This window comes from Daphnia pulicaria, chromosome 1 (assembly GCF_021234035.1).
Source record: "Daphnia pulicaria isolate SC F1-1A chromosome 1, SC_F0-13Bv2, whole genome shotgun sequence".
NCBI classification, from domain to species: domain Eukaryota; kingdom Metazoa; phylum Arthropoda; class Branchiopoda; order Diplostraca; family Daphniidae; genus Daphnia; species Daphnia pulicaria.
The window spans coordinates 2,368,265-2,394,449 of NC_060913.1; the positions used below are offsets into that span (position 1 = coordinate 2,368,265).

The 26,185-nt window shown below is 37.7% G+C and overlaps 3 protein-coding genes and 4 long non-coding RNA genes across 14 annotated transcripts; 2 read left to right on the plus strand and 5 right to left on the minus strand.

The window, feature by feature from the left end:
• Nucleotides 1-294: 294 nt before the first annotated feature.
• Nucleotides 295-1,580, minus strand: LOC124326354. The gene is made up of 3 exons (XM_046785122.1): nt 1,105-1,580; nt 814-1,037; nt 295-736 (listed from the first exon to the last, which is right to left on the minus strand). Exons 1-3 carry the CDS (start codon nt 1,136-1,138, stop codon nt 500-502), a joined length of 495 nt encoding a protein of 164 aa, XP_046641078.1. The 5' UTR covers nt 1,139-1,580; the 3' UTR covers nt 295-499.
• Nucleotides 1,581-3,366: 1,786 nt separating this feature from the next.
• On the minus strand, nt 3,367-4,053 carry LOC124312790. Its single transcript, XR_006910634.1, has 2 exons — nt 3,941-4,053; nt 3,367-3,809 (listed from the first exon to the last, which is right to left on the minus strand). It is a non-coding gene; the product is annotated as an uncharacterized LOC124312790 (long non-coding RNA).
• Nucleotides 4,054-8,006: 3,953 nt separating this feature from the next.
• Nucleotides 8,007-11,775, plus strand: LOC124326902. Of its 3 annotated transcripts, none has more exons than XM_046785628.1 (9): nt 8,007-8,144; nt 8,236-9,857; nt 9,910-10,025; nt 10,100-10,162; nt 10,236-10,289; nt 10,479-10,523; nt 10,592-10,696; nt 10,768-10,920; nt 10,975-11,775. In XM_046785628.1, exons 4-9 carry the CDS (start codon nt 10,123-10,125, stop codon nt 11,451-11,453), a joined length of 876 nt encoding a protein of 291 aa, XP_046641584.1. In that variant the 5' UTR covers nt 8,007-8,144; nt 8,236-9,857; nt 9,910-10,025; nt 10,100-10,122; the 3' UTR covers nt 11,454-11,775. The 3 variants fall into 3 exon arrangements, with proteins under 3 accessions (XP_046641584.1, XP_046641590.1, XP_046641578.1); XM_046785634.1 differs by having other exon boundaries at nt 9,929-10,025; nt 10,084-10,162; XM_046785622.1 differs by having other exon boundaries at nt 9,929-10,025.
• A 700-nt stretch (nt 11,776-12,475) lies between these two features.
• Nucleotides 12,476-14,464, minus strand: LOC124326924. 4 transcript variants are annotated; one of them, XR_006915941.1, is made up of 7 exons: nt 14,025-14,464; nt 13,769-13,957; nt 13,690-13,708; nt 13,451-13,553; nt 13,212-13,380; nt 12,957-13,148; nt 12,476-12,885 (listed from the first exon to the last, which is right to left on the minus strand). It is a non-coding gene; the product is annotated as an uncharacterized LOC124326924 (long non-coding RNA). The 4 variants fall into 4 exon arrangements; XR_006915940.1 differs by having other exon boundaries at nt 13,640-13,708; nt 14,025-14,463; XR_006915939.1 differs by having other exon boundaries at nt 13,665-13,708; nt 14,025-14,460.
• A 1,422-nt stretch (nt 14,465-15,886) lies between these two features.
• LOC124320966 lies at nt 15,887-19,662 on the minus strand. 2 transcript variants are annotated; one of them, XR_006914092.1, is made up of 12 exons: nt 19,552-19,662; nt 19,034-19,122; nt 18,652-18,823; nt 18,140-18,589; nt 17,854-18,072; nt 17,318-17,386; nt 17,059-17,241; nt 16,892-16,970; nt 16,675-16,822; nt 16,475-16,606; nt 16,183-16,405; nt 15,887-16,124 (listed from the first exon to the last, which is right to left on the minus strand). It is a non-coding gene; the product is annotated as an uncharacterized LOC124320966 (long non-coding RNA). The 2 variants fall into 2 exon arrangements; XR_006914091.1 differs by lacking the exon at nt 19,034-19,122 and having other exon boundaries at nt 19,552-19,660.
• A 1,872-nt stretch (nt 19,663-21,534) lies between these two features.
• On the minus strand, nt 21,535-23,597 carry LOC124326190 (XK-related protein 6-like). Its single transcript, XM_046784892.1, has 5 exons — nt 22,981-23,597; nt 22,701-22,903; nt 22,403-22,636; nt 22,106-22,341; nt 21,535-22,032 (listed from the first exon to the last, which is right to left on the minus strand). Exons 1-5 carry the CDS (start codon nt 23,385-23,387, stop codon nt 21,832-21,834), a joined length of 1,281 nt encoding a protein of 426 aa, XP_046640848.1. The 5' UTR covers nt 23,388-23,597; the 3' UTR covers nt 21,535-21,831.
• Nucleotides 23,598-23,971: 374 nt separating this feature from the next.
• LOC124321285 lies at nt 23,972-25,958 on the plus strand. Of its 2 annotated transcripts, XR_006914239.1 has the most exons (4): nt 23,972-24,165; nt 24,265-24,667; nt 24,792-24,915; nt 24,978-25,958. It is a non-coding gene; the product is annotated as an uncharacterized LOC124321285 (long non-coding RNA). The 2 variants fall into 2 exon arrangements; XR_006914238.1 differs by having other exon boundaries at nt 24,265-24,915.
• The last annotated feature ends 227 nt before the right edge of the window (nt 25,959-26,185 follow it).

The following is a 26,185-nucleotide window of genomic DNA, read 5'->3' on the forward strand; positions in this document are numbered from 1 at the left end:
ACAATGTATGTCATGCGATATAACTTTTACCAAAATGCAGATTCAAATGAAAAAGAAAATGTTTCTTGTATTGTGAGTTTGAACTAACACCTTCAAAATATGCCAAAAGCAGAAAAGAAACGAGAATAATTTTTATATTCGCTGGGTTTAAACCTTGTATCTTATGTTTCAAGTTCTTAAACTAATCCCACATCCCGCTTTCCAAGAATTCGCATCATGCTCTTATGAACCTCTTCTGCCCAAGACACCTGACGTGTCGGTTCAATCTGTCACCTTTGCTGTGGTGTTTGGACATATTGTTTAGGATATTTCAAGAGAAGAATCAAGTCAAGCCAATAGCGGCCAATCAAATTCGCTGTATCATAAAAGTGTATTGGACATTGTTTTACGTTTGGACAGTGTAAACGGTGGTAAGATCTTAATAAGAAATTGCTTGCTGATCTTAGAAGAAGTTACTGGACTGATCCGAAACTGCTTCGTCGGTATTCCTTCGATGTCTTCATGAACACACTGAACTAAGAGCAACACTAACTATATTAAGAGCAGGATATTGGTTGGTTGGATTAATCCTAATTTTTCCTGATTTGCGGGAACAAGACTTGCTGGATTCAGGCAAAGAATGCGTTAATATTCTCGACTTCGCAGATAACTCTTCGTGCGTTTCTTCCTCATTATTTTCTTCTGTAGACTTTTCGTCTATGGAATCGTTTTCACTTGGTGGAGTGTCCTCCACTTCCTACGAATTTCCAAACAAAATTTAGTTCTAGGTACAAGATATTGAAAAAATGAAATAGATAGTGAAAAAGAATTTACAGCTTCGTTGATCAATAGTAGATCATCCACAATTGGTTGAATCGTACTAGGATCCTCTTTGGTGGCCAGAGACTCAAATTTAAGACTTCTTCGTGAGAGGCTTCCAGATGATGACAACGATGCTTTAGCTTCTTTGACCTGCTCTATGACGGGAGATGGAGTTTTGTTGATGGGTTCAGTAATTTGCTTAGACAAGAGGTCGTCAGGTTCTTCCGATTCCAATTCTACATAAATGGATTCTTAATGGAAGATAAACGAAGAAATATTTTGTCAAACTTTCTTATCAGTCACCTTTACAGCTCTGAAAGACAAGAACTTTATTCATATGGCAATCTCCTAGTGCCCACTCAGTTTATCGGGAGAGTGGCCAATTTTTTCGCAAATCCATCGATGATGTCTTCAGTCAAATTCGGTGCTTCAGATTCAACCTTCGATTTGACGGAACTGATGTATCGTTTCCTGTTTGTTTTGGATTCCGTTTCTCATCGATTGAGCAACCAAATAAAAGAGCAGCTGGAGGAAAATTACTCAAATTACATCAAAAACATGTTTCAAGTAAGAACGACCACTGTTCTTCACGCGGCGATTACCAATTTCAGAGTGAAATTAAGGCCTATTAGGCTAATCCTGAGACTCGGAGCTGAAGTAACCGCCACCAACCGGTAACGGCCAGCTCCGGAAGCATTTTCCAGTAGTTCTCTCCCTTCAGGACCACCCCTACCGCCAAGTAAGGCAAAGCTTCCGGAGTTTGCCGAAAGGAGCAGGGCAGTCGAATTCGTCGGCTAGGGAGGAGGAGGGATGAAAACGTCGACTGCTGGTACATAGAGTAACCGATCTCCTTATCTCTGGCTCCAACAAACCCTTGCGGGAAATTTCTACAGCTGTACCACCCCTCTTATACCATGTTTAGGGAGAAAGGGAATGGAAGGCCATCCTAGCGGCAACACTATCATTATCTATTACTCTGGTGGCGTTGTCAATTCCTCAAATTAACAAACTCCCCCTTTAAAACTAAAAAATCAATCAAGTAGAAAAAAACTGGAAAAACCTGCGAAAAAGGCTGCCAAAACGTAAAAAAGTGACAAAATCCTGCAAAACTTGTAAACCTGCAAGTCCCAAAAAAAATTTGTCGGGACCCCGAAAAAACTGCAAACAGGTTAAAACCTGGAAAGTGACACCACTGTTGGTTCCACTAAGGCCGATATGACTTCTATGGGTCTAAAATGAAGGCCAACAGATAAAACCTTCTGCTGGCTTCCGCAAGGAGCGTGGCGGAGAGCGTAAAAAATTCTTCTAGAGCACAGTCTCAGTTTAGAGATAAAAAAAAGCTCATTAGTAATTATCCAAGAAAAACTAAGTCTTTAGTTACCTTGGGCAGCGCTATGAAGAGCAAAAAATTCACGGAGATGAAAAACACCTTCCGCATCGTAACAAATACCATGCTGACGTATAAAGCAATCTGAATTCCGCAAGGGGCGTGGAGGAGAGTACAAAAAAATGGCAGCCAGGCAGAGAGGAAAAAGGGAAAAATGAGCCTCTCAGGAAATTAGTCATATCTCAACCAATAAAATCCGGAAAGGAAATTCCTTTTGGATTCCGGTGGTTGAGATGGCAATAAACCTATTTAAAAATTAGTTTTTGATCTAGCTCCCCCATTTTTACGAAAAGCGATGAAAAAGTACCCGGCGTGCAGAGACGAACATGACCATATTTTTTATATATTTTTAAGGCCTTTTCAAAAAATCTAGATCTGGAAAGCCGCTCCGGGATTTCGATCTACTTGAGTAGTGGATCGCTTGTGTTCTATTATCTATTTTCAATCCATTTTTTATTATTCAAAATACATACTCGTTTAATTTTTACCGCATAAAAAAGGTTCTGGGTGTTGGAATAAACAAAGAAAAGAAAATGTCTAAAAAAATAAAAGGGCTATACGTAAGAAAAATCGGACAAAAAAAGGGGTTAGAGTAAGAAAAGAGCAAACAGATCAGACCCAATGTATAGCTCAAGGGCGAATATTATTGTAAGAAACACGCGATATTTCGTATCCAATCGCTCCCATCTGAAAAGCCGATTAATCATTACTGATTGAATTGTTGTATCACTTTTCGGAGTGGACTTCAATTTGAATATTCAGCAATGCGCTTCCTGTTCTATGTATATCTATCAAACTATTAGGCGATATAAACGAACAAATATTTGATTAAATGTACAATACAATTATCTTAAAGACTTTAAGCTTTCTCAAAATGTCTTCGAGCAAGTGGATGTAGACGACAATGGTTGTAATAAAATACGAAATAGGCTTTTCAAAATGTTGACTGCGTTGCCGCACAGTCTCAAGGGTCCGTAGACTTCGTAACGCAATTTTTTTACGTCGGAAGAACAAAGAAGGCACCGTGTAAAGGTAAGGGTTGTTGAAATGAACAAAGAAAAAGAAAGGGTATAAAAATCAAAGGGCTAAGTAAGAAAAAAAATGTGATGAAAAGGGGTAAGAGTCGGAAAACAACTAGATCAAACCAAATTGTATACTTTGTTTAAGGACGTACTAACTTGGATTAAGTGTTGTTTATTATTCGAAGAAAAGAAGAAAAAAACAAAAAAACAATTTGGCTGTGAAATCTCTAAAACCAAAATAGCGTACTGCATTCACGCGTGTGAAAATTGATGAGCCAATAATAGTAAAAATGATTTAAAATTCAAAAGTGAAAAAAAGTCATCTCGCCAGTGTTCCGCGCATTCCCTAACACCCCCTGCTGCGTTTCACTGGCCTTCTTAAATTATGGTCCGATTGCCTATAAGGTCTTCAGACGGTGTTAATGGCAAGTAACGCGTGTACTGGTAGCCCACAATTTCGAATTTTTCAATTCGGACAACTTTAATTCCGGGTGACAGGAACGGACCGATGTGCATTTGCCAATTTCACCTTCCGTCGTATAGCAGAAATTTTCAGCTGTCAAGTCCGTTTTGGAGTTGTGCGGAAAATTCTGCGCCTTCTTTTTGAAAGAACAAATTAATCAATCCTTAATTTAAGAGTCCATTGAATGCCTTGTTGAAACCAAATAACAAATAAATTTGCATGCTGCTGAATCTGAGCATTTGAGAAAAAGAAAACATTTGAACTTACGGCGACTGCGGCATAGCAGACTGCAATCCAAATGATGGAAACTGTGAGCCCTTTCATTCCGGAGAGCGTGCTCTGAAAGAGTTTCAGGTACACTATGAATTTGTGAATGCGAGTTGGCATTCATATATTATCCAAAATATACAATTTATCCATCGATAACAAATGTTGCGAAGAGGTTGAGTTTGTTCAACTGCATGCCAACTGCCTAGCGCAAGTGGCAACGATAAGAGTCAACAAACTGAACAAAGTATTTGGGGCAAAAGCTTTTTATTATTTGTAATGTCAAATGCAAATTGTAATTGCCTTTGCCAGACGCCATCTATGCCAGAATAAAGGGTCAATGATCCACATACAGTCCCAACGTTTTCAGATTCGTAACCAACAGGCACCCAAAGTTAAGGTTCAATGTGTATTACTTATACTGTATGTGCCAGATTTCTGGCGCTATTTATTAATACGCGATATCTCCGTGATAGTCACCGACAAATGGGATCATTATGATCCATGAATCCGGGTGGATGTTGATGTTGATCCGCCTGCCATTGCTGCTGCCCTTGTTGGTGCCCCGGTTGCTGTTGGTATGGCGAGTAGACCACCGTCGGGTAAGACTGAAATTGTGGCTGCTTTCCAGCTGGGGGAATGACCCACAACGGCGTCGGCTGTGGTGGATTCTGAACTACCAACTGAACTGGGACTGACTTGTCGGCGGACACGCAACATTTACAGACGAAGACTCTACTCAACAAAACAATGACGATACAGTTGTTAACGAAAGAGAAGAGGTTGGCGATGGCCAAGACTAGCGGGTCAACTCGAAAGTATACAAGCAACCAAGAAATTTTTTCACCTTTATTGATTGTCAACATTTCCAAATACCTACAAAATCTAAAGGATTAATACCATTATTCCCGGAATGACTCTGAAAGTAAGTGAACTCCCTGAAGCCTCAAACCCAAGTTATACATCCGGAAATGAGAGCGAATCAGATTGAAAGCGACGAAAAAACCGTCGTCGAAATAATTATGAAATATCACAAGCAAAAATAATTAAACAATTAATTACTAGTCGGTTTTTGTTGATTGAAAATTTCAACGAAATTAAAATGTTGTTTAGAACTGTCTTTTAATGAGCCTCACATTGGTCTTGTTGGCTTGTAGGAAGCGCTGAAGCCTAGTAATCCCGCCACGAAAAACGGGATCGACCCTCATACGCCTATGAATGAAAAAATCCAATTGTTGCGTTATTGCCGCACAACTGTAAGGGTCAATAGACTTCGTAACGCAAATTTGATACGCCAGAAAAAAACCCACGAAAGCACAATGATAAGGTAAAGAGGTGTTAAAATAAACCAATAAGAAAAGAAAAGGTGAAAATAAAAGGGCTAAGTAAGAAAGTAAAACCAAAATGTTGTACTTTTTTGAAGGGCGTATAGGTTAACTTCGAGTAGTTTTGTTAATTACCCCCCCCCCCCCCACACCCCAAAAAAAACGACAAAAAACCACTCGGTTATAAAACCTAAAAAAACATGCGGTGTTGCATTCACGCATTTATAAATAGATACTAAGTAAAAAATATCAGTAAATATAATTAAAACATTCGAAAGTGAAAAAAAAGTCGTTCCACCAGTGTTCCACGCACCCCCTTCCCTACCACCCCCTGCTGCGTTTCACTGGCCCTCCGGAGTTCTGATGTGACGGCCGAAGAAGGTTTTCACATGGTGTTATTTTTCGCCATCTAGTTCATGAATGACGTTCATGAAAAGCATCTTCGGGTCTAATCTCGTTAGCACTCCTTCCCGCGCGGCCCGCGCCTCCCATTTTTATAATTTCCCACCCTTAACTATTATTCTATTCTATTTCTATATACCCCCTTCCTCCGAAACTACACCCCGCTCTGTCGGTGCGCAGTTGGGGCGTGTTTACTATCGTCCCGAAAAAAACATCTCCCGCACACACACATACACACTTCCCGCTTATGAATGAAATTCTTTTCGGCGGAAAGTTCTGTACTTATGCTCATTCGCCTTCGACCATTTGGTTCGCATTCATGGGCGAGTTCATCTTCGATCCAATTATGTAAATTATTAATTATTATTCTGATAAAGGGGGGGGGGGAGATGGATAGAAAAGTCTCTACACATATTGTGTGTGAGTGTATTATTAAATATAGACATGCCTGTTTATTTTTCTTTTAAGAAAATAAAAGAATAATTATATATTTGAAATTCCCAATAGAATGTTAGCAACATATGAGCTGTTCTATTTAAAAAAAGTGGTTCAAATCTGGTTTATTTTGTGAAACTTTTATGTAACCATACATCATTTTTATTAACATTATCTATTTTGGAGATGCTCCCCGTTTGAAAAATATATTAAATAACTATTTTATGCTGATTGAGGAATTAATTTAAACGAGGGTTGATGACAAATGCAGTCGTCATCACTGAAATCGACATCAGCACGGGGGCGTCACCAACGGTGAAACGTTTTCGAATATAATGTGGATAATAAGAGAACGTTCCAATCTAAATCGAAAATTTGAAATTCGTTTCGAAGGCATTAAGAATGCACATTTAAGTTAATGAAACAATTAAGGAAATCAAATTTGCATATTAAAAAGAAAGTTACGCTTGGAGTCCGGAGAGCAGGATTCGAAACGGCTACCTGTGGAAGCAGGGCCGAATGATTAGTCCAACTGAAACTTCCACCGCTTTAGACCCTGAGCTATCTGCAGAAAATATACATTTATTGTTAATTACAAATTCCATTGCGATGGGAAACAAATTCTTGATTTCACGATGGAAAAAAAAACAAATAAAAACAAAAAGGCGGTGCGGCATTCACGCGTGCGCAAATTTGTGGGCAAATAATAGTAAATATGATTCAAAATTCGAAAATTTTAAAAAGTCTTTCCGCTTATCCCCTACCATCCCCTTTTCACTGCTGGCCTTCTGGAGTTCTGATCATATTGCCTAAAGTCTTCAGACGGTGTTTTTCCCGATCAGTGTCAACGAAATCCTTTGTGACGGGTCACGTGACCCGCCATCTAATTCGGGATTGAACTTAGTTAATGCAACAATTATTGTCTGTGTTAATACAAATTATAAATAAATTTAAAATGCGCAATAATATAAGCTGTTTACCATTAGGATTAGCATTACATTTACCATTACATAGCTGTTTACCATTACATTTAGCATTAAGATTACCGTCGCATTTACGAAAAAGGTGCCCCGAACGGCTTGCCATAGCGACGGACTCTCTTCAACCTCAAACAAAAATTTTAATGAGCGATTATTACTAGCCTGATTTTGTTTTAATGAAAAATTGTGTAATCAAACCAAACTCTTTAAAAGACCCGCTGCAGTAGTTTTCCAAATCGAGAAGTAAAATATTGATGACGGAGCAGGACAAAACAAATTTGATATGAATTTAGACTGCTGCATTAGGGTGGATATTCGTGGATATTGCGAGGCTGACTGCATTTTCCTTTGATTCACTTTTCGATGTGAACTTGAACAGTGTAGCTGGTAGACATTGGCTGTGGACGACAACAGTTAGATAACTAACGGACTGAATTGTTGCGTTGTCGCACAGCCGCAAGGGTCCTTAGAGGGAGACGTAAACTACGAATAACAACAATTTTCCACTTCAGAAAGAAACAAAGAAAAGAAAAAGTAAAAAATGAAAGGGTTAGGTAAGTATTGTGTGACAAAAAGGGTGAGAGTCTGAAAGCTACCAGACATAAAAAAAAATTTTTAAGGCGCAATAATACCATATTTTAAAACGATACCAAACTGATTTATATTTGTTGTGTGGCATTAAAGATTTCTATATAAACTTTCAGCTTGTTTTAATTATGGCTTATCGAATAAAAGTATATGATTATATGGAAAAATTGTTTGTTTACACGATATGTTCTGCTTTCCTATGACCCAGAATCTGTTTTATCGTACACCAGATGCTGGACTTTAATCACACGAAACCAAATAGCATACGCAATGCCGAAACTTTGGAAAAACCAAAAAAGAATGAACCTGGAATCACATTTCTTTATGAACACGCAGTAAAATTGCAGTTTCCAACATTTTCCCAATCAGTCTGGTCAATAAAAGCTACGGGGATAACATACTAATTTCTCCTCAATAAGTACTCCATTCCCTTCAGTTATAAGAATTGCGTTGCGCAGCAGAGTCTGTGTCCCCGTATGTTGCATATAATATTTCAATTTAAAAAATTATTCTTTTAGTTAATCTGATAAATTATGTTCGCAATTCTCTCTCTTTTATTTTCTAGAAAAAAAAGTTTTGACTGGGAATGTCTACGAAAACAATCAAATCCATCCTCGCCATCTTTTTGGTTTTTGCGGTTTGCTGCTCTCGTTGCAAATGGATCATCAATAACCCCGGCGTTCCTTCTTCTTGGACGAAACTACAAATTTCACCGGATACGTTTAGTTCTGTGGAGTAATTGCAATTTGTAGTAATGGCAATTTTCTCATTGAAATTTATGAACACGTCAATAATCACAAGCCAACGACGACCAACGAGAAAAAATATTTCTACTCTCAATTGCTCTTTTGGACCACCAAAGCGCAGTAAGCACATACAACAGGCTTACAAAACAACCAGAGATGAGATTCCGCATTGAAATGTGGAACGACAAAATCCAAAACGAAGTAGTGAAACATTTGAATGAAATCGTCGGTCATGAAATCCAGTCCAACAAAGTGAGAGTTCTTCCCTTGGAGAAGGTTCTTCTCATCAGCAAAACGCCCATAGTAGATTATTGGCTCTCTCCAGTGTGGGCGAATTATGACAAGAGTAAAATTTTCTGCGGTTTTATCTGTCGTGTTATGACCGGAGAGCCTGTGACGAGCTAGTCGATGAACTGCGAAACGATCCCACCCAATTCCACCATTTTGTACTCCTGTACAGTTTGTCATCGCAGACATCACAAACCAAACAGGCAACCATCAGCTTTGAAAGCGTTACTTCCGGTCAAATGGTCACACAACTTTTGCAGAAATTTGCGGAGAAAAAAGAAGTTTTCCTGACGGCCAATGACGAGAAGAAAATGCTGACGGAAACGGCCACCAACATCCGAATGGAAACATATTGATGACTCCGAGGTCGGGTCTCCGGACACGGAGTCTCAAATTTATAATATTCTTAAGGATTTAATAGTCACGTCCAGGACGACCATCAAGGAACAAGGTGACAAGATGTGGGACTCTGTTTTCTGGCGTGAGGAAAATTACCGGCCGGACAGGATGACGAAAACTTTGAATGAAATCGTCGACCTACTGGACGCGGAAACTCAAAATAAACTGACGGATATGTTTCAAAAAGTGGAGACTTCGAATAATAAAAACGAGAAAAGAGGAGGGAAACATCTTCGTCGTGAAAGTCAATCGAACGAAAATGGAAGAAGGCGATCACAGGTGGATCAAGAAGTTTTCAGCCGCAATCAAATCGAGAAATGGGAACTTGCAGTAAATCAATCGACTGATCAAAATAGAAATGCAGAGAATGAAGAAAGAATGCAACACAATTATGACTCCGACAGTTGGGCTGACATGGACAGAATCAGTTCAGCCATTTCATCAGAGAGAATGGCAAACGACGCAAACGATTCCGATAGTTCCCGATGGTGGAAAGAAATGTGGAAAGAAGACGTGAAAAAATTATTGCAAGAAAGTAGAAACCAAGTCCAATGGGATAGAGAGAAATTTGTGCCCAAACCCTTGCAACTGAGCAGAATTAATTTGGCCAAATTTCGTGACTCCCAATCGTTTCAGGATCGCACCATTCGTGTTCGTTACACGAACGCTGAACTGTCGGTGCCGATCAAATTTACGGAACACGCAGAATTGACCGTCACTAACGAATGGAACAATCTGAAGGATGATTTCAAAGGTTTAAAACAATTTGAGGCATTCCCAAGATATTTTATTAATTAAATTGTTAGGCTATTAATTTCATTGCAGTCACTTCAGACCATCTTAAAAACAAATATGATGAACTTGGTAAAAACGAATACCGAACTGAGTAATGTGAAAGATGATTTAACTAATATATTAAATGGTATTTTGAACACACTTTAACAATCGACAAAAACTGTCTGATGTGAATTAAATAAAAGGTTGCGTTATATGCAGGGACTAAGTAGGAATTCGAGAAAATGAGGTCCCATGTCAATGATTTATCGAAAAAAATAAACAGTATTTATGTTATTTTATTTCTAATATGTAAGAAACAGATCCAAATATTATTATATCCTTTTAATAAATTTAGCGACAGAAAATGAGACGAAAATCATGTCCGGAAATTTGTCAACTGAACTCAAAGGTAAATCAGATATTGAAATTAAATATCAAGCAGAGAAGAATATCTTATAAACTAAATTAGCCTACCTTTACAAAAATATCTTTGGGATATTTAATATTTCTTTGCTAGATTGAAATATCACTTTATATATTCATTAATTTTTTGCGTGTTTTTTTTTAATTCGCAACGATTATACTTTCGAACTCAAAGCCTCGCTCAAAGCCACCGAAAACAAGTTGAGAAACGAACTGAGAGGTATATGACTTTCTTCGGCAAATAAATCAAATTATTTTAATGTAGACTAATCGAATGAAATGGTTCAGCAACTTCTAGTCATTTGGAAACTTCAATAACAACAAATTTGAATACAACAAGAACAGAACTGAGAAACACGGCAAATAATGTCATTGCGGATCTGACAACAAAATGTATACATGAAAATTTTGTTTTTAAACGAGAGGAATAAAATAATTTCAATTTCCCATCATTCCACCAACAGCGAGAACGGGTGAAATAGTTGACAGCATTGGTCGAATGCCAACTTCCTGTTCGGATCTGCAGCGAATGGGATATAAAATTAACGGATTCTTTTTAGTGAAAGGATTGAAGAAAATGGAAATAGTTTTCTGTGACTTTTATCCTGATCGAAATGGTACGACATGTTAACGTTTAACGTTTATTGGTTTGTCTAATTATTTTATTACAGAAACACAAAAATGGATCGGATACGCCGACGTCAAATCAGCGCCCGTCCATTTCTACGTTCAAAGAAATTTTTCGTTCTCCACGAAAAACATTCCGATTCCGTTTGAGTTGGTGCGGGTGAACGAGGGAAATGCCATGAATTTGACAACGGGGAAATTCACGGCATCGCGAACGGGAATTTATTTCTTCTCGTTCACGGGAGCAGCGTTTTTCCCTTCATTTACACAAATAGGAATTGGTCTTTATGTTAACGGGATTCAAATCGCGTCGGGTAGAATTCAAAAGTACGTTACTGGTTCTCAAATGGCTCCGTTAACCATACAGTCAACGTTGAACTTGAAGACGGGCGATCAAGTCTGGGTGCAGAATTATCATACGTCATCATCATCATCAGCGGTGTTTTTGCAGGACAACAGCGTTGAGCACCTCACACATTTCACTGGTTTCATGTTGGAGGAGGAAATTGCCGCGTCCCTCTGATGAGATTTGTGTTCATCAGAAATGCGCAAAATGCGGCAAAATGATAATCGACTGACAAATGACAATTGCAAATTAATTTTCCATTGGGTAATAGGAGAGGGAATGGAAGAAAACGAAAAGAAAAATATATTAGATTCGATTAGATTCTAATTCATTTAGGGATGGAATTCGTTTTTTTAAGGGCTTTTACTTTGTAGGCAAATAGGCAATCGGAATATACACAAAAAAAGTTCTGCCTATGAAAATGAAGATGCAAAAAGTAAAAAACTGATTCGCAAATTTACCAAAACTAATATAGAGATGTAAAATATCAACTATCAAATTCATTACTCAAGGCTTATCGAGTTATCTCTCATCTGCTAAGTTTTCATCAATGCTTAAAAAAATTTATTTTGTAGCGATTTCTCATATTTCAAAAAGGTTGCCGCAGTTAACTTATAAAAGTTAACATCTTCATAATTTTTATAGGTTCTTTATTGCTTTAAGTTTGATTTTTTCGCGTTTTTTCGTCCTATATCACGCATTGAACCCATTTAAAATAAAGCTACCAATGCTCACAGTCGTAGGACATGGACTATTCGTATCAAGGTTTAAATTATATAATTTGAAGTTTCAGTGCAGTGGAATATATGGAATATCAATGCAGTCCAAACTGCAGTGGTTCCCGTGGAGGTAAAATCTGTTCAGGAATGCATTTTGATTCCATTTAAAACGCGTGCAATTTGGCGGGAACGCGTTTGTAAAGTGAAAAGAAATGCGGCAAACCATAGTTCAAGAACGCAGTATACGACCGAATTCTCTATTTCTGAGCTAGATTTGGAGTCATTTTTTGAATCCGTCCCAAAAGCCCAAAAGCGTTCACTGAACTCAGATTTTTAGAGAAATTAATGCATCATTTTTGGATAATTTTTAGATTTTAAGATAGATTTTATTAGAAATTTTAACATGAAAGTTTGCGTACATTAGCGCTTTCATTTTATCTTCATATTAACAAAGAAATACGAAAGAGGTTTGTTCAAGGGTTTGTTAGCAAATGATTGTATTTTTATAAACAAATAACAGACACGGGGAAAGATGCTCGAGGAAAGGGGGATGAAAGCAGAACGGCAGAACAAGGTGAACGATAGCGGATACACGGATCTCGGTGGCATTCAGAATCAGGGGGAGAATAGCAGGCAAGAAATTGTTGCGGTTAACGGCGGCGATGAGCTGCAGAGCAAAGATGACGTGAGGTGGACGGCGTGAAGAACGGACCCGCTTTTGACGTGAGATGCTCAAGATGCGTTTTTCCATAAGATGCTCATATTGCTCAATGGCAGGGATCAAGTTGGTGTTACGCAGAGTGAAGCAGGCATCAAGTTGGAGTACGCAGTGTGGATCTTTAACGACTTGCATGACATGCTATGATGTACTTGTTGATGGTGTCGGTTCCCTATTTTTTACAATTTACAAATTTAGAAAAATATTATGATAAAATCGGATAAAATGTAACGTCAATCCTACTTGATCTTTATGTTGAGGCTCTCTTTCAAGAGATTCTCCCGTGAGGTGAACAGTTGCTCAGATGCTGGTAGGGTAAGACAAGAATCATAAATGTGCTTCCATCTCAGTGAGTTTTCCACTCAGAACCAATTCTTTGATCAACAAAGCAAGGAGTTTGGTGTCAGTAATGGGGATCATCTCAGAGAACAAGTCCTGAATCACAAATTAATAAAAATCATCAGCAAACTTTTATTGCTGGATTAATAGAATCTTTACTTGAGCCCTCGTCGTTTTCAATCTTTTTTCAGACAGCTTCTAATTTTCGAAGCTCATTGACTGGAAAGGCTAGATGGCGGTCATAGTTGTGGGATTCAAAAAAAAAGTTTCATCAGTAAGGGCTGATGATACAATGACTTCTTTTAGCTTAGTCAAAGATAGAAACAGCCTAAAGAATCACAATAATCAAGTAAACAACAACTTTTTCAACCACAAAACTAGACAAATGAATCTTTTACCTGCTTGTCAAATTTCAAAGTTAGGAATAAATTCCCAGCTACCGGCCAATTTGTTCAACATTGACTGGTGGCAAACCATGCCATCTGACAAAGACTCAATCCCCTGTAAAAAATGAACACAACTGATTGAAGACAATGTATACACAAATAAATAAATTTAAGCCATAAATAGTTTCGATTAAATTTTACCAGATAGCATGTTTGCTTTTAATACCTGGAGAATTGTCACTAGCTTGTACCTGAAAACTGCAGGACCAGCTGAAAATAGAAATGGTATGGTTAAATTAAACGAACTCTATTTGCTATGACAAAGTATACCTAACGAGGATATGAGGAGTCTCCTCCATAGTGATGTTGTTGAACTGAACACCTGATTAATACATCTTTGAATACTAACAGTGCTAACAGTAACAAGTTATTATGTTGATCTTCTTTGTCGGTCGTATTTTCCTGTAATGACTTCATGTGTCCTACAGATTAACTTCACATATGCGAATTTGACCTGGACTAATTTTTTGAAAATATTTTATAAATAACACAACCCTACAACGTCCTCGTCTTAAATTTGTCTTACCTTATATACTACTGACTGAGTAATAGAAGAATGAAGAAAAAAGATCGAAATTCGTAATAAAGGATATACAGTTTCATACCGACCGATCCGAGATTATAGCCAAATGCCAAATTGACAGATGACAGCTAAGTGCCGACGTGATGCTAAACAGAATCCCTTGACAGTTTTACACGAAATTTCAAATTTGCTTTCTTTGTTTATCACAAGTATGAGCAGTATTTTTGACTCAATGTAAATCACGCCAGTCGTCATCATCACGTAGTCTAAAGTCAAGTTATTCAACTGTTTTCTCAGAGGCTGAAGCCATATGCCACCCCAAAGTGCACGAAAGAGTTGACAAATTTGGAAGTAGAAAATTTTCTCACTTGCACTGCTATTTTAGCGTCGACAAGAAAACGCACTGTTGATGACTTGGTTGATGAATTACAGCCACGACGACATATATCCAAATACCAAATTACGATATAAAGCTACAAAAATAATTAAGGTGTGGTGCAAGAATGGGGTACCCAAAGACGTTTGTTTGTAGAGAACACACCTGATTTAATATCGATACCGTTAATTTACTTAAGTGCAAGTTAGGTGGTACTTAGTCCCGTTATTGCACTCATATAAAAAGTAAAGGTAAAATAAACAATTATCAAACATCATGCACATCAATAGTAGAGTTCTTTTATCATATCTATCTTTTATTCCTGAGGTATGACGTATCCCTGCAATAACAGAGTTTAAAGTTTAAGATAAGTAAAATATAGAGTCATGAAGGTTATGTAACGATCAGGTTATGGTAACGATAGCGATCATATAGCTTTGTCAGCCACAGTGTAGTGGTTAGAGGACCTCGCTGGCAATGCAAAGGTTAAAAGTTCAATTCTTTGAATTAATACCTGTTGTTTCTTTCTTAAAAACCTAATCACTGAATGTTAGCCATTTGGTATTTCTCCGGATAAATTCGCAAGAACATTCCAACGCTATTTATTTTTTATACATCATCATATCTCTCACATGGCATAGTGGTTAGAGCGTCCTGTACAGACATCAACACAGTCAGGGAAAAAATCTTTGTTCAACTCCCTTCGAACCACCTATTCTCTTTTCCTAAATCCAATCACTGGACGACTACCTGCGTTTTATTTGTAATGTATAAATAATGATTACAATCAATATATCTCATATAGTGTTGTGGTTAGAGCTCATATCTAATAAGATAAAGGTCCTAGGTTCAAACCCTGCTTCAGATCTGTTACATGTGCTTAGAATTTGTGGAATGTTCGTAACTCGAGACGTAACTTCTGAATCGCCGATTTCATCTTATGTAATCTTTAATTACGCATCTAATATCCTTTTTCCAAACAAAAAATTGTACCGCCATTTCGCCCGAGTTCGCGCCCAGCTACTTTGTCTTATTTTTCGTTACCCACCCCTAAGAATGTCGGAAATCTGCTCGTGAAATGCTTTTATAACGGATTTGGTTACTATTTTGACCATAAATAACACATTTGGCAATCGTTTTTCAAACAGAAAATTTCACGGCAGCTTAAATTGCGCCGAGTGGGCGCCGAGCTACTTTGTCTTTTTCGTTACCCTCTCTTATAAAAACCATAAACCCGAGAAGAATTTTTCCGTGCGGAAACCAGATTTAAATATTTCAAATCAATGCAAAAAGCGTTCGAAATCAATTCATAAAAGCGGATTTCCAATTAGTAAAAAACGCTGATTGTTTCCGTTTTGAAACTATATTAAAACTGTAAATCGGACCATTTAAATCCCGTTTAATTATTGTCATAAAATCGAATCGATATCCAGTTTTTTAAACTTAAAATATCGATAATAAGTTTTAAAATTCACACAGCATTTTTAATTACAGATATTTTATTTTCCAGTCATTTACAATAACATCTCGAGAGTGACATATGATAGTAAAACGAAATCAGCAAACAAGTTTACTATGAGTTAAATTCGTTAAGTTCAAAATTTCATTGAGGGCGAGGCCTTGTTACTAAGAAAGCTCGTTTCACCCAAACCTTGTCGTCTAACGTCGTCTAACTCACGGAATCTGCTGTTGATCAGAGTACTGGCTCTTCAGCTAAGCGTTCTCATCTAGTAAAGGAAATATTGTCAGGAAATAACAAGTTAAACTCGGAAAATATGAATTTACCGCCCAATTTCTTGTTTTCGCTGGTCAGCTGATCTTTTCGTTCGCACGTTTTGTCAAGTTCGTGAGTCAAACGGAAAATATCTGTCGCCTTGTTACGATTATCTCTCTGGGAAGCGTCGTATAGGCCAGTCTGCTCAATCTAATCCAACTTGGATTTGAATTCAATGTTGATGAGCTCCAGTTGCTTGCTGCGCTTTTGCATCTCTCAGGTGGTGCTATCAGCCTGGATTGATCAATAAGTTTCAATTATAAAATAGATACTTCGCTTTTCTTTAGTATTTTGATAAATTACCTTCTCAAAATCGATAATAAGAACATCTACCTCACTCTGTAGACGTGACGTGCTCATCTCCAAACCTGAGCATTTGGAGACTAAAGTACTGGTCTTTTTTCCAATTCAGTCACCTGGATGTGAAATTTGCGCCTAAAAAGTACAGGAAATGAATCACGAACCGTTTTCATGAAATCGGAGGGGAAATTTAGACGTCCTACCTGATCTCTTCGGTGTGAAAAGTGCAGGCATGTTCGTACTTTGCTGCTGATGACGTTATTAGTGCTCTTGAGCTCTTCCATTCAGAGTTTGTACTCATGCACGAACAACTCTGACTTTTCTACTTCGTTGGTGTACGTTTCATCTTGCCTGAAAAAATAAACAATGATTTAAGAATAATTAGACCGTCGTATTCAACAATCTACAATGGGATCTTACCTTATCTTTGTTCGCTGACTCAACTTAATGATGAGCATGAAACAGCTCCTGCTGAAACTTTCACTTCTCTTTCTCAGCCCTGAATGAGAAGTAAAATTGAATTAGTTTTAAGCAATAAATGTCGTTACTTGCGCTCAGATTTAAGTTAATATCTTGTTAATATTTACTGGAAAATATGTGAGGGACGCAACATTATTCTTTGCATGGTTTTTAATAAATGCCATGTCATAAGTTCCTTTATCAAGTTCTTGAATTCGACTAAAGTCATTTCTGAAATGAACTGAAGGGTGTTCCCGTTTATCTAGTAAATTCCCCGTGCATAGCGAAGCTCTTCACCGGGCCATTCTACACTATATAACAAAATTAATAAATCCGTTAAAGTGAACAATTACAGTTGTGAGAAATAATTTTATAGTCTAATCTTACGTAAATGCGCCCGTTGGGGAATCCGAACATAAAGGCTGCCAACAGTCAGCTGTCTTCTGAAGATGATTTCTAGCAGAAATGATTAAAATAATCACGCATGATATAAAAAAGAAGACGCCCAACATTAATACATTCCATTTGAGTGTGGTGTTGCAACGCTTCACACTAAAATTGCACAAGATGGACATAATAAAATAAACAGAGTGTGCTTTCGGTACAAACGGATCACGTTTGACGTTTAGGTCTCTTTGCAGCTGATTTTAAAAAATGAAGGCCTAATTTTCTCAAGTGATTCACATTAATAACTGAGAAAAATTTCGCCTGATTTCACAGAGAAAAATACGATGAAACGAAAAACAAAATTGAGATATTGAGATAAGTTTTGCTACGAAGGTGCAAATCGGTAAATGGTTTTACTTAAAATAAAAGGAACAATGCTACGTAGGCCTACAATCCAGAAATTTGTTGGCGGTGTTTTAGCTACCATTTTGTCAAATTCCAACTGAAATCCCCTTGAATATCATGATACCCGTTACCTGTGCACGTGTGCGGATCTTTAATTATAGCAGTTCGTTAGGTTCTCGTTCGAATTTCAAGGGCATCGAAGTGTTTTCAGGTATCAGCTAGCTAGCATGTGTAAGATGAAATGACATTTCGTTGTAGCCTATTGCAACATTAGTTGCGCTATTCCAGTTTTAGTCCTGAGGCTAAATAACTTTCCACCAACGAAAAATGCGCCTCCGTATTAGCTCTAGCTGAAAGAAAATAATAAAATTTTTCTATCAGATTGGTCATTCAAGAATATTTCGTTAAAGGCACAACTTGCATCGGTCGATGGTGATGGAATGGTAGCGATGGTCGCAAACGCCCGGATGAAGGAGAATAAAACTTTTAAAATAATAACGGAACGAATATTGCCTTTTTACTATTCCATTGTGACAAGGAAAACTCTTTGTCGGTTACAAACCGAAATTCCCCTTTTACAAAAAAAAATATTAACTTGTACGCCAGTGTAATGTCAATGGGAAATCAAATTTGTTACCATCACCAGGTCATTAAAAAGGAGTTTGGTGTGGCAAGCGGTTGGTCCGAGTAATAAGCTGGGTGGGCGTTATTGTTGCAGTTAATGTATAAGAATAATCCGGATCTGAGAGAAGATACTTCCCAAATTGCATGCTGCATTGCTGAAAGTGAACACACCCACGGATGTATTCCTCAACCAACGAATTACTTGAATCCCATGTATGATTCGCATTTCTGGGTGGTCAACTCCTAAAAAGAAATAAATTATTAATCTATAGATTTCTTTGTGCATATATTAGGAAGTTACTCACCGTAGTTCAGCCCGAACGGCTTCGTTATACTGATGGACTTTTTCCGAATAAATTTTCGTGTTTCACAGCGCCAAAGGACCATTCTTTTCCTGGGTAAAGTTCGCCAACTGGCCGAGGAATGAGGCGAGTCGCTTGAGTTGTTTCTGGTATTAAAGTTGATGGTGATCATCACCTATTGTTTGTAGAATATCTCAAAGTATTGCATAGATTAATAGAACATAAATTTATGTTTCTCGGTTATTTCCTATATGAATGATATCAGTAATGACACTGTGTGTGAACATTCACTTAATAAGAATTCACAACTATAAAGTTGTCGAATTCTATCTAAAAAAAATCAAGTTAGACTACTGTCCAAGATATTTTAACACACAGCAAATACCTTGAGGACAAAGTTAAAAAATTGCTGTCACATATTCTGGAATCACACCTAAATGCAAATTTTGATTTGGTCTGTTGACGATATTCAGACTAGAATAAGAACAAGAACGTTCGTTAAGAAGAAAAGCGTTGAAAACACACACACACACTTGTTCAAAAGTGAAACGAAACACATCAGCTGGTAGATCCCAATTTGGTATACAGAAGTTACAGAAAGTTGTGCATTAGTGTTTAAGGAAATAGCGAATGCACTTTAACAGGATCACGGTTGTCTCCTATATTAAACTAATTGACTGCAATCAGTCAATCACCATAGCTTATTCACTTCTTGGTTGATTAAGAGCAATAATGTAAACTCCAACTCAGCTAACTGCTGAAAGTAGTAACCTTTTCAAATTATGGAACCCCTTCTTCACCACTTTGCTTATGAAAAACAGATAGTCTACTTCAAATACAAAACATCTAAATAAATGACAACCACAAAATTTAAAAACAACTTAAATAAATAAAAACACTTACGAAGCCACATAATCTAAGAATTCTGACAGCTACTAATTCGAACTAACTCTGTTAAACTGTCAAAATCAACAGCAGACGACTTTAGAAAATTTCAAAAAACAAGCACGGTGATTGGGACTAATCAGCATCTAGCTATATTACGTGTAAGATTGTTGCACTAATAAACCAAAATGAATATGCAATAAACAAATCAGTTATATTCTTCAAAATGAATACAGAAAAGGAATTTAAAAGGTTAGATTATTTCGTCAAAAGTAGAAGAATTTGTGAAGACGATTTAATGGTGCAGCAATCCTTTTGAGCCCTTTTACACAAATGAAATATCGAGTATGGCTTATTGATATAGCTTTGGCTTGCTATGAAAAGAGACTATGGTTCAAACCCGAAATTGGATATGAAAAGAAATAAATTGTTTCAGCTGACTGTTTGACTCATTAGGTTTCTAGAAATTTCTCATGAGATCCCGAGAATCGTTTATTCTAAAAGCGAAAAGCCTACCCCTCAAAATTAATCTAAGACTATTATTTGGTAAACATGTTATTTCATAATCAAATAAACCAACAAGATATCGTGAAAGAAATTGATTTAATTGAAATAAATAAACAAAGCCTTACTGGATATAAAAAACGAAATGAAACTCATTTATATCACAATAAAAAACGGGAAGTGTAAGTTTGTTAAAATTTCAAAATACATCCGATTATTTCGTGAACAAAAAATAGAAAATTGAGAATTCTGCTGAAAAAGCAAAAGCAACAGAAAAACTCTAATAAAACTCTTTCAAGACGCGTTTTCTTTAAGTGCAGCCAAACGGAATGGTCCTGTGACGCTAAAATTCTTCTCGGGAATCTGTACTTGCTGGAACGTCTTTCAAATGGATTTTAATTCCGTTAACAGAAACGGAGTATGATGTCGGGCAGATTTTACCTCCACGGGTTAAAACCTGCCGTAATTGAAATAACTTATATCCGCAGGGGTCCTTTTTCAGTAAGAAAGCAAATTTACTACGCCAAAAAGAAGAAAGAAAGCAGCCAGGTAAATGGGTGTTAAAATAAACCCCCATGAAAAAGAAAAAAGTAAAAGGAAAGGGCTAAGTCAGAAAAATGTAAAAAAAAGGGCGTAAGAGCTAGAATGCAACCAGACAAAACCAAATTTTAATTTTTTGAAGGACGCATTAACTTTGAGGGGAAACCCGTTTATTGTCTTCATTATTATTTCCAAAAATGAATCTGGCTGAGAAACTACTAAAACAAAAATATGGTGCTGCATTCACGCGTGCCGGCGTGCGCAAATTGGTGGGCAAATAATATAGTAAATATTTATGATTTCAAATTTGAAAATGAAAAAATTCGTTCCGTTTATCCCCTACCACCCCCTTCTCACTGTTGGCCTTATGGAGTTCTGATCTGATAGCTTAAGGTTTTCAGACGGTGTTTTTCCCGATCCAGTTCATGAATGACGTCACTCTGGTATACACGCCAGGATATTTCGCTTGGGCGCATCCGATTCCCCAACTGACGATTCCAGCCTAAATCCAAGGGGATCCTGGTGACGACTGGACGAGAAGTGGACCGCCACTGTAACCCTGCAAATTTACAACCGCAAACGTGTCATTTCATTGGTCTAGTCATGATGAGGATGATTAGTTAGCACGAAAACCTTCCGGGGCGTGTACGATGTTGCGAATAAGCAAGAGGAAATAACTGACCGATTCGCAATCGTCCTTAACATAGCTTGCTGTGGAACTATAATAAGTAATAACCTGTAATAAGTTAATAACCTATAATAACTGCTCTGGAACGAGAGTTTTAGCCTGCTGTATTTGACGTCTGATACTGCCACGTCTATCTGAAATCCAATCGAGTATACTGTGGAGGGTGGGAGGAGTCACACCCGGGACGGGAGTAGTATCGTAGCTTCTGATGCTGCAGTGCCACGTCTGAATGGAATCCAATCAAGTCCTGTGGATCACTTCGTCTTAGGGTAAGTGCCAATCAAATAATCTACGAATCTACCGTTCCTTAGGTTAAAAACAGAGTAGGCCTAAGTAAGAAAATAAAAATGCGTAAGAGAAAAATGTTGCATGTCATTAGATCGCGACTACATTTGTTCATCGTCAGCTTACAGCTGAAGGGGCAGACAGGTGTCATTCTGTAGGCCTATTAGTAGTAATATGTCTCTTTACGTAACCAAGGGACGCTTAAACAGGGGGCAAAGTACGATATGGCATAGAAAATCAAGACGGTATCAACGATTTATAGGAATATAATGTTGACTGTTTCAGGTGTCTTCTGTTTGAGGTGGGCTGGAGTCGGGTGGTAAAGTGTCGCGTTCCCGCATTTCGTTAAACCACCAAAATAATAGGAAACTGGTAAGAGTCGTCGCGAACTGAATGATGCAGATGTGTTTATTCCAAGGCCCGTCGTCACCGCAACTTTCCATCCACAGGATCATAAGGATCACATTCTCGCACATGCAGACCTATGACCATATCAAAACATTAAGGTAATATAGTTAAGGGATAATATTTTTAAATCAAGAATTGTTAACTCACAGATTGGTACATGGGAGGTGAGAATCGAGGGTGTGCATCAGACTCCTTTTCTCCCGCCTTTTCTGTGGGGTACAGGTAAGAGAAAACGTTTACAAATGACAACCTCAATGAGTCCATGACCCGGTACTTTTTTCTCCTGTGCCAAACGAAAATTGGGATCAGGTGCACCAGGCAGACGGGCCAAATAACCCAGCCGTATGCCGACGCGAACAAACTTAAGGCCATGAGTCGGCCAACTAAAAAAAAGTAATTTTTAAAAAAGGTTTTCTATCAAATTAAGCAATTTAAGTAATTTACCTATCCACCAAAAATTAGCTAAAAATAGAATGGCGCTATTGGTCCAGTTTACGTCTTTAATACAATTAATAGCTGCATCATTGTTGAAGTCTATGGTGATGCCATTTGATCGGTTTCGTTGGTTCGCACTGCCGTGTTTTATTATTTCATCCATTAAACATATTTTTTGATCGTACGAGACCAACGCCCATGATAAGCTAACGATAGAGAAGATTTTGAATATCACCGATAAAACTATTAAAAAACAAGATGGATAATTTTTCAATGGCAACATTTGTAATCGGAAAATAAGAATTACCTTCAAAATGGAATCCTCCTTTTAAAGCAATGTATAGACTTAGCAATAATTGAGGCGCAGATTCCATGAAACTGTCAAATTGGCGCAGTTGGGTTACCTCTGCATCTTCCCAAATCATGGCGATGAAATAAATGTTTTGCATGTCGTCGTCTATTTTCTTGGCTTGTTTTGCTTTACTGGCATACTGAATGAGATCCAAATACCTGTGAGGGATTTAAACCAAGGAAATTTCCATATTACTCTAATTTAGCCAATAAATTGTTTAGCTTTTGGAGCATACCTCGGAATAGGACAGACGAAACCGAGAACCCACTTGCTCCACCAAGCCCAATTGGTATAGGATTCCTCTGGCAAACGATCTCGGGGGTCATATGTGTTTTTGTCATATATCCAACCGTTATTGTAAAATAAGAAACTTCGAAGAGCCACAACGACTGCAGATGTTAAACAAAACTCCAAGTACCACAAGAAATACCAATCTTCTTCTTGGTTGTAATAGTAAGTTAGCCAATAAAGATTAGAAGCAATGTGAGAGACGTAAAAAAACAATGAAATACAATTCGAGAATATCAACCAATTTAAAGTGGCAACTTTAAAATTCTCTTTACACCGCTGCGCAAATTCTTCTTCTTCTTGACCAGGTTCCACGGTTGGGGAAGTTGAGGTTTTTCTTTTAGTAACTTCCATTTTCGGTCGTTGCTAATATTCGTGATGCCCGTTTTTCTTGCACACGCTAACTCGGCGAAACAGAAATGCAGTTCACGCCGCGCTAGATCAAATGCCACTAAACGGTATCGCCACTATACAGACGAGATTCTGAAAAAGAAAAATAGGATTAACGTTGATGCAGTTTGGCAAGAAACAAGGCGATACACTCATGAAATTCAAGGAAAAAATAAAGCGGAAACAGGAACGTCAATATTACGTGGGAATCCCTTGGGATTTCATCGTAGCCTGTGTAACAAAGAAATAAGTGCCTTTCTTTTCAAAATTCTCTCTCCTCCACGAATGTTTGTTAACTGCATAATACTTTTTTTTTATTCCGTCATTTTAAAAAAAAAGGGAATTTACTTTTTGTTGTAGTTGTCTTTTGAAATTTTTGTCCTGCAAATCGATATTGGAACTTTGCAAGGAACGATAGTTGATGTTTAGTGACTAGCATCCCCTAGTGGGGAATGGCCACAACCATATTGTATTTTTATTTATTTTATTTAATAATTTTTTTATGCCGCCAAAATCTTTGGGTTTGAAGAACAACTTTTACTAACATAAAAACAGTTGTCCTTGTCACCTTGACGGTAGCACATGTGTAAAAGATCGCAATTTGGATTGGATCCTTAAAAAAAAGAGTAGATAGAATCCTTGATGCAGATGCAGCACTGCTGCATCAGTAAACTAATCACCTCATTGTGAAATTACCCAATTAATGCCAACTCTCACACAATAGACTTGTGTGTAAATAAACGTACGTAAGTAAAGATGGAAATTACATGAAACAGTTTCACCTAATTAAAGAATTTAATCATTTACATCAAATCACGACTAACACTGTCCAAAAATACAGCAGGTTCGGCAATTGAGAGCAACTTGAAACAACTACAGCAATGAAACAGGCAATTGAAGCGTCACAATCTGGCCACCTAGCTGGAAAGACTTTTTCACAGCAAACTTGTCAGGTTTAGCTGCATGAGTATTGAGTAAACAACAGCTGGCCTTCCCTTGGGAAGAATTGGGCAAATACACCAATTGGGTGCACTGAAAGCGTTTAGCCAACAACCGTCAGCCGCATTGAAAAGAAAAATCATCTGGTTGGCGTCACGGAGTCGTACGGCGTTAGATTCTACTATTTGTTCAGCAACGACTGTGCGCCTCTTTGCATCTTTCAAGAGGTTTCCTTGGCTGCTACAATACCGGTAGAAGAGAAATACGTTACCCAACAGATTTTGAAGCTCATTGTGTCACCGGATGTAAATTTACTTTAGTCGTTAAATTCCATCAACTTCTGTCTGTGGCAAATATATTAACTATACCCTGTTCCACGACTTTCAATCTGGATTGAACGAAATAACCATTACCATTTCTTACCCATAGCCGCAGGTTATGCCGTCGGACTGGACTTACTGCGTGGATTCCATTTCACTCTGTTCGGTACATGTATTTGAAAAATAACCCACTTTCTGTGGTAGGACAGAATGGCTGACACTAGCAGATTCCGGTATTAGAATAACAAAGATATTAACAATTTTTCAATTATTTGACTGAATCGCGTTATCCTAGCGGGCAGAGTTGCAGCACACGGCAGCATCAGCGACATACTTAAGGAGAACCGTCCACCCGTGCTGCAATCCTATCAATTCTTATTTAGTTATTCTCAGTTATGATAAAGTAACTTTGGTTTTCTTTTCGACCAATTAACTATTCCGATTTTTTATTCAAACTATTTTAGGAGGCCATTAGAAAAGGAACTTTCTGTGATTGTATTGACTAAGTAAACTATTGAAATATACAGGGGAGCTGATGAATCAAAATAGAACATACCCAGAGACTATCTAACCTCAATGAGTGGTCCCGGTTCTCTCATTTCCAGCATTAAGGGAACGAAAGCAACGGAAAAGAGGAAATAGGAAGACATATATGTTACAGAAACTGTGTTGGCCGGGGCCCCGGGGGTTGCTCGGCTGAGCCAACTTGGGATCGGTCCATTCCAGTTTCTTTTAGCAAGAGTGTTTTAATTTTACTAACAGACAGTCCGGATTCTTACAATGTCGAATTCCGGAGTGAAATTTTCTGATTTGAAGAAGTTGCCAACCCACAGTACTTGCTCGCTGATACGGAGAAGCGAAGCCGGTATCAAGTTCTCTCGGTGTATTGGGCAATTTCATCACAATTGAAGTTTTATTCCTGATTTAGTATTTTCTTCAATTTATTTCTGTAATTTTATTGTGCCGTTACTGGTATGGGATTGTATGAGATTGTATTCCATGTCGATTGTCAGATGTTGCAGAGTGCCAGAGTTTTTAGTTTGGTTTTATAGTTTTTCAAAAACTTCCATGTGCGGGAAGTATTTTTATATTGTGGGAAGTGCATGGTAGCGTTGAAAATTTATTTTAGTTAATCAGATTACATAACAACGTACGTAAGATGTGCTCTGAAAGATATCTATACGAAAGTGAATATTACCTTTTTTCTATTTATTTCAGCCTTTATTGGCAAAATTGTTTTTATCTCACGTGTGAATATATAACGGCTATGAATATATAGCTCATTAGTAGAGCATCCGACTGCAGATCGGATTGTCCCCGGTTTAAAGTTTAAAACCCGGATTCCCTTTGATTTGTTGATGGATTATGCAAATAAGTTGATTACCTGAATGGATTTGCTAATATGGCTGATTGGAGCCCTCCAGAGTCCAGAAAGCTAAGCTGCTAAGATGCTCCAGTGCCACTCTGTCTGGTTGTTTTCTTAATTAATAAAAACAAAGTATT